Here is a 7,853-nt window from a genome sequence, read left to right on the forward strand (position 1 = left end):
CAGGTAGGCTAATCAGGACGCTAAGCACTGAGACGACACGCTACGTTTCATCCTTCTGCGCTTTTTTAGCGCTTTGATTTCTGGCTGAGATCTCATGATGGAAAATTCACACAACGGATCTCACAGAGAGAGAGAGAGAGACAGAGAGAGAGAGAGAGAGACAGAGAGAGAGAGAGAGAGAGTGACACGTGTTGTGTTTGTTTGTTTTTTTTACAGTAGAATTACAGTAAAATTACCAATGTTATATCATTATTCGTCTCCATTCTCTACAAAAAAAAGAACAAGATTTAATATAATTAAATTAAATAAAAGCAACTTGTCAGTGCATTAAAATAATAATATCAAATTTAAATATTTCCTTATATTATATGAAGGAATATTTAAGATTATCTCAATCAAACAAGCAAATAATAAATAAATAAATAAATAAATAAATAAATAAATAAATAAATAAATAAATAAATAATGGATCAGAAGCATAAATAAATTGATGATGGGTGAAAATATAATAATATTATCTTTAACTAACTAACTAACTAACTAACTAACTAACTAACTAACCAGATACTACTACTATTAATAATAATAATAATAATAATAATAATAATTAATGTACTATAAAATAGAATAAATCTTAATTTGTTTGTTTGTTAATTTGTTTATTATTATAAATAAAGTCAATTTACTGTCTCTTACAAAATACCCCACCAAATGTAAATAAATAAAGAAATAACTTGATAAAGTAATTTATTAATAAATAAAGTGATAGTGAAGCTGCAGATTACATTTGAAGCCCGATGTCCTGAAGCCGTCACAACATGCTGGAGCTCATTAATCTACATGGTTTTTGTCAGGAATAAAGAAGACGTCTCTGAGATTAAATCGTTTTCCCACCGGACAAACTCCAGGAGGAAATTGATTCCAGGAATAGACGAGCATCTCATGTAACGCCAATGACTCATCAGCTCCTTTAATTCACACTGTTTTTGTGATATCTGGAACCCAGGACTCAGGATGCTGCTGGAGGTTCCCTCAGACTGGAGGACACGACCTTGCTGTCACACACTGCCGCTTTTAACGTCTTTAAATAAAGTAAAGTACATGCAGTAGAAATTACATTGCAGATGAATGCTGGTTCTTTCACTGTATGATGTTCTCCAGGTCTCTTGACCAGTCTATTTCTCTTAAGAAGCATCACAATTTAAATAAATCCCTAATAAATAAAGAAAAAGCTTTAGAAAGAACACTTTTACAAAACACTGTAGTTAGAACCTCACACATCCAAACAAGATGCTAGAGGCCTAAACGCCACTCAGTGACTGGTTTGACTGGTTCCTGTTGGGTTCTTTGGATAGTTATGGGTTCCTTTACAACTGTCTCCTCCACGACCATCATTAGATCCAAATATTGGAAAGTGCTGCTATATAAAAGGTTTGTGTACGTGACCCACGTCTGAGGTGAAGCTAAGAGCTTAGCTTTCATAAAAATTTACCGTCTCTGCATGAGATGTTTTCATCTTTCATCCAGCTGGTCTTGGAGCTAGTTAGTTTTCCTCCTGCATTAGCAGGGAATGGGAGTGAGTGCAGCTACAGAACAGAAAGGCCAAATACACACACACACACACACAGGATCATATGGTACTTAGCAGGCAGCGAGCTTTAATCCGAGCCTAATCGAGCCTCAGGTGGAGCGTCAGCATGGAGTATGAGGCGAGTGGCGAGTGTGATGATTTTACATCGTGGTTTGATGAGGACCTTCTTCTGCTCCACCATCACCCTCACCATCACCCCCACAGCCAGTCAGGAACCCTGAACACTCGTTCTGCCCCTGACAAGAAGTGAAGTCGTTAATTCGGCTTGCAGGGCTTAACACGAGGCGTTAGGCTGGAGAGGCGCTCGTTAAGGGCCGGCTGATTGCTTCTCGTGCCGTCGTAAAGCCGTTCCGATGGCGTCGGTTGTCATATTTCCTCCTGAGCTGACAGTAAAATCTCCTGGAGAGCTCTGCGGCGGGAAGGACGATAAAAAACCCAGTGCTGTTCTCACGCAACCAACACAATGACACACTCGCTAAACTGCTTTGCACCAGCGCGTAGGCAGATTTAGGTCTTCTCTGCTTCACACCGGCGCTAATGAACAGACGTGAGCTGCTTAAATGCTGCTTCTTACGGAGAGACACGCTCCCCCGTGGCAAATAAAGCATTTTCAGTCCCGGCTTGATTTATGTGGAACTGTTCTCCTTGTTCACTTTCGGCGTTCTTAATTCCTCGCAGTGACAAAAGTAAAGTTTTAGTAACCTTGTGATCAAGGTTAAGAAGAGAGGGGTCTGTGTTCTTCCTCTTCCTCTGATGTTCGATCGAATCATTTTGAAATACAAGAGTTAGCGTGCAACGTTGCCCAGGAAACCTAGATAATGACCTAGCGGAGAAGCTCTCCCCTCGCGAGAGCGGAGATTTAACCTGAATGTTTGTACATTGAGATTGAAAGATCTGGTGCGAGTGCAGGCCCGAAGGCCGACGTTAATAAGCTGCAGTAAAAGGGAGCTGTGTGATATCAACTATTAATGCTTGATAATTTTCTCTCTGATTAATAATCAGCACCTGAGCATGCTTATCTTGCAGATTAATATATCTATATATACATATAAGAAGGAAGAGTAATTCAGTGTGAGGAAAAGAAGAGGAAAAAAAGCAGAGTGAGGAGAAGGTGCATCATTAATTTGGACTCATTTAAAGGGTTTTCATAGAACTGAGATTGTTGTGAAGTTGCCGTGTTAATGAGATAGATCTTTCATATGGAATGATGGCACAATTAGGAGAACAAAAGTGCAAGGTGTGACAATTTAAGCGAATGTGCTTTGTCAGTGTCTGAGAACAGCACCTCCGAGACAACATATGCATGAAAATGCGCTTATGAAACGAGCGCACCGGGTTCTTGATGTCTGGATTCCGGCTCTCGCACACATTTGCCTTGTTACCGTGTTCCCCAGTGTCCGAAATCCCACCAGGATGCCGGGTTTCTAGGCCAGGAAATGGAATTGAAGTTTGCTGAACTGGATGTCCTTAAAATATAAAATTACACACAAAAAACACCTTCGCTAATATCTTAATGGCCGACGTCTTGGGTCGCGTTTCAGACAAGTGCTGAGCATCGTCAAAATTTGTAAATGACCCCCCCCCCCCCCCTCTCTGTGGGACCTCACATCTAATTTAGAAAGGATATGAAAAAAAAACACAGCTTCCTTTACTCAATTGCTCTGAAGTCCCTCGTGATTCTGTTTCTCTTCCCAGGTTTTTTGTGATATTAAGCTACTAAAATGGCATCATCGCTATTAATTGATAAAAAATCCATGTTCCATCGTTCGGCTTCCTGTTCTAGTCTCCATCCTCATCATATCACTGTGTGTCACGCCTCAAAGATATTCAAACCTCCTCAAGTTCAAAATATTCACATGGGGTCAGGTTACGCGGCTAAATAACTGGATTTTACCTCTACGTTTTAGATGATTAAAATCAGAAGCATTAAAGATGGAATTTATAGCTGAAAATTCCAAAACCATGAAATTTGGGATAGAAAATACTGACTGAACAATAAAATAGCAGGTTATTTTGCTGTTAAATGTAGTTTGGTGTCACATGATGGCAAGACATGATGAAATATGAATGAAAGAATGCCAAATAAATTGTGTCCCAAAAAAACAGAAATAAATCTAATAGGAGTCTCATAGATCACTGGAATCTAACTGCATGAGCAGTGTTAGCTGTACTGATCACGTCACTCAGTGATTTAATTGAGCAAAATCAAAATGGCTTCCAATCTCATTATTCGTTAAAGCCACGAGACTGTAAACGAAGGTGATGGAGGAGATTTTATCACACTTTTTAATTCATTCATTTAATGCGTTTTTTTTTTTTTTTATAAATAAAATAAAGTCAGTGTTGTTAATTCCATGCACTTCGGCTGTAAAGAAAATGTGCTCATGGTGTGAAGGATAATTCGAGCCAGCGCTCTTCTGCTGGGCTTACAGAGAAACTTTCACTTCATTCTGCCATTTCATCCATAAATAATGAACTCTGTGAGATAAATCATGTCTGCGACGGTGATATTGTGCCTTTTCATGCACTGTAAAGGGAGAATACTATTATTTAGTTTATAGAGTCGTATTCTTTTAATTATTAATGGCCTTGAATGACTTTCCACAGTGTGTGTGTGTATGTATATGTGTGTGTGTGTGTGTGTGTGTGTGTTTACAGCCGAAACATCCTTTACAGCATGATGTATTGTAGTTATATTCAACTAAATCAGCGCTGCTGGACTTCACACTACTTCTCACTCAAGAAACACCACACGTCTTTGTAAGACTCTTACATAACCCCTGAATAGCGTTTACGCCTGTAATTATGTCCTAACGCTACATTAAATTCCACCAAGTGCCTTACTTTGGTCAGTGTGTTTTCTACTTTCAGGATTTTGCTGTTTTTGAACTTTGACCATAAAAAGGGGAGTCTGTAACCCCTGGGCAGTGAAATCTGCTGACCAGCACCTTAGATGCTACACACTGAAAACATTAGTGCTGGAATTCTCCTAATAAAAGCAAATGAAATGCCATGATGACTTATTGCTAATTAGGTTTCTAAAACTCAGCTGTATTTATATTACAACTTTATTTTTTTTCCCTCTAATTATTTTATTTTCATCTCCTCCCTTTTTTTTCTCCTCTCCTGTTTAAAGACACTGATTAAAATTAAAATGCATGTAATGCCATAGAGCAGGTTTATAAGGAGAAGTATCTCTCTCTCACACACACACACACACACACACACACTGAAAGGACTTTCGTGAAAAATTTACATAAAAACAGAAGAAACTTTTAAAGCTGTAATGATGAATTTATAGAATACTGCTGACATTTTTATTAAACATCATTTCAGCTAACTATAAATCAGGACAGTTAATCACCTCACATGCCTTTATTTATTTCCTACTTGTTTTTTATTGGTTATTTGCCACAGAAAGTGATTATCTAGCTGTCTAGCTGAGTTAGTTCGCTGTCACTCCTCTAGTTACATGGCTACATTATAAGACTTGCGCTCGTTTACACATCATATGTTTTCATCATCTTAGTAGCCTTTGATTGAACTATTTTATTTTATTTTTCTATTTTTTAATTTCATTTCATTTCATTTCATTTTATAACAAAGCTGTTGTTGGTGCATTTTTTTCTCCAGAATATTTGCTTTCATTAAAAAAGAGAGAAAGGAAATAAATAAATACATTTTATGTTATGTTATATGTTATGTTATGTTATGTTATGTCATGTCATGTCATGTCATGTCATGTCATGTCATGTCATGTCATGTCATGTTATGTTATGTTATTACAAAGCTGTTGTTGGTGAATTTTTTCCCCCAGAATATTTGCTTACATTAAAAAGAGAGAGAGAGAGGAAACAAAATAAATAAATAAATAAAATAAAACTTAAAATTAAAATAAGATTATCACAAGAAATACTGTATTAAAAACACAGTATGATTATTCCATTTTAATCACTGAAAGAAAATAGCTCTATTACATACTGTATATTTTTTTAATTTATCATTTCATCAGTAAAAATAAATAAATAAAACTAGCATTTTCTTTGTGTTAGTTTACTGTAACACTGATGTTGTACTGTTCCTTTGTTAGTAAAGCGAAGCATGGTGATATATATACTGTAGAAAAATGTTTACCATCATGCCATATGGCTCATTTTTTCTCATTGTATCATATGAAGAAAAATATAATTGTGCATGTTCGTTAGAGAAACTGAACTGAGCTCGTAAATCTACAAGATAAGAAAATAATTTATCATTTCACGTCAAAATCTGAGGCAGAGAGAGAGAGAGAGAGATACAGAGAGGGAAAGAGAGATAGAGACAGACTGATAGACAGACAGATAGACAGACAGATAGACAGATAAAGGAGTGAATGATGGACAGTCAGGATGGAGAGTCTAAACATCGCCTGGAAGCTCAGGACCTTGTTTGGCCTTTAGTGTTTTCTCCGAGCCGATCGAGCAATTCAGCTGTCACGATAAAACACCGGCGTTTTGGAAACACTCCACTGTAGAGTCCGCTCCAATCCCAGCGCTAATGCCTTCACTTGATGGACGAGGGGTTTAGCCGCGAGTGAACTGTGTGGAGTCTGCATCGTGTGATTAGATAAGACCTCCTTTGCCCTGTCTCACTACCTGTCTGTCTCTCTGCCTTACTCTCTGTCTGTTTCTCTCCCTTACTTCCTGTCTGCCATTCTCTGTCTGTCTCTCTGTCTCACTCTCTGTCACTCTACATTTCTCTCTGTCTTACTCTTTATCTGTCTCTCTGTCTCACTGCCTGCCTGTCTCTCTGCCTTTCTTACTGTCTGTTTCTCTCCCTTACTTCTTCTGCCTCTCTACATCACTCTCTGTCTCTCTCTCTGTCTCACTGTCTGTCTGTTTCTACCCCCTAACTCCTACCAGTCCCTCTGCATGGCTCTCTATCTGTCTCTCTCCCTTACTCTTTATCTGTCTCTCTGTCTCACTGCCTGCCTGTCTCTCTGCCTTTCTTACTGTCTGTTTCTCTCCTTTACTTCTTCTGCCTCTCTACATCACTCTCTGTCTCTCTCTCTGTCTCACTGTCTGTCTGTTTCTACCCCCTACTTCCTACCGGTCTCTCTGCATGGCTCTCTATCTGTCTCTCTGTCTTACTCTTTATCTGTCTCTCTGTCTCATTACCTGTCTGTCTCTCTACAATGCTCTCTATCTCTTTCTCTCTGTCTCATTCTCCTGTCTTTCTCTCTACATCGCTCTCTGTCTCCCTCCCTGTTTCATTTTCTGTCTGTCTCTTTACATCAATCTCTCTCTATGTCTCTACATTGCTCTCTGTCTTACTCTTTATCTGTCTCACTGCCTGTCTGTCTCTCTGCCTTACTCTCTGTCTGTTTCTCTCCCTTACTTTTTGTCTGCCTCTCTACATTGCTCTCTATCTCTCTCTCTGTCTCACTGTCTGTCTGTTTCTATCCCACACTTCGTACCTGTCTCTCTGCATCGCTCTCTATCTGTCTCTCAGTCTTACTCTGTCTTTTTCTCTCTGTCTCATTCTCTGTCTTTCTCTCTACATTGCTCTCTGTCTCCCTCTCTGTCTCATTCTCGGTCTATCTTTATTTTATTGTTTATTTTATACTTGGTGTAATCCGTCTTTCCTGCGCTGTATGATTTTATCCAATACTCCACTGAACACTTAATCCTGAAGGTATGATTTATTTTATCTGCAGCTCCACACGGATCTCGATGTTGGAAACAGGAACATCCGGTACGTTCTGGCGGGAGAAGGAGCAGGAACCATCTTCGCCATCAACGAGCTGACGGGCGACATCCACGCCATGAAGAGGCTGGACCGCGAGGAGAAGGCGGAGTACACGCTCACGGCGCAGGTCATCAACCGAGACACCAACGAGCCGCTGGAGCCTCCATCAGAGTTCATCATCAAAGTGCAGGACATCAACGACAATCCGCCGCAGTTCATCGAGGGGCCGTACCAGGGCTCGGTCCCCGAAATGTCACCTGTTGGTGAGTGGATCGGTTTAATTCCTAGACACACAATTACACAATTCATGCTGTTTATACATAACAACACAACACACAATACCCGCAGTGGACATAACAGTCTACACAACCTGTAAAAACATTAAAAAAAGAGAAATCCTGTCCAATGTTTTTTCATGAGGATCTCATTTTCACAACCCTCATCGAGTTGTTCCACAGGCTTTCACTAGGATTTACGTCTGGATTCTGACTGGACCATTCAGAAACTGATTTTTCTTCTTGATTCTTGTGCTTTG

General features: G+C 39.3%; 1 protein-coding gene across 1 annotated transcript in view; it reads left to right on the forward strand.

Moving 5' to 3' along the window:
* cdh8 (cadherin 8) overlaps positions 1–7,853 on the forward strand; it is a 126,637-nt gene that overhangs the window by 53,630 nt on the left and 65,154 nt on the right. Inside the window, exon 3 of the mRNA XM_058382401.1 lies at positions 7,287–7,581. Within this exon, the coding sequence (XP_058238384.1) occupies positions 7,287–7,581 (295 nt within the window). The remainder of the gene's footprint in view (positions 1–7,286; positions 7,582–7,853) is intronic.

The sequence above is a fragment of the Hemibagrus wyckioides genome, linkage group LG27 (genome assembly GCF_019097595.1).
Source record: "Hemibagrus wyckioides isolate EC202008001 linkage group LG27, SWU_Hwy_1.0, whole genome shotgun sequence".
NCBI classification, from domain to species: domain Eukaryota; kingdom Metazoa; phylum Chordata; class Actinopteri; order Siluriformes; family Bagridae; genus Hemibagrus; species Hemibagrus wyckioides.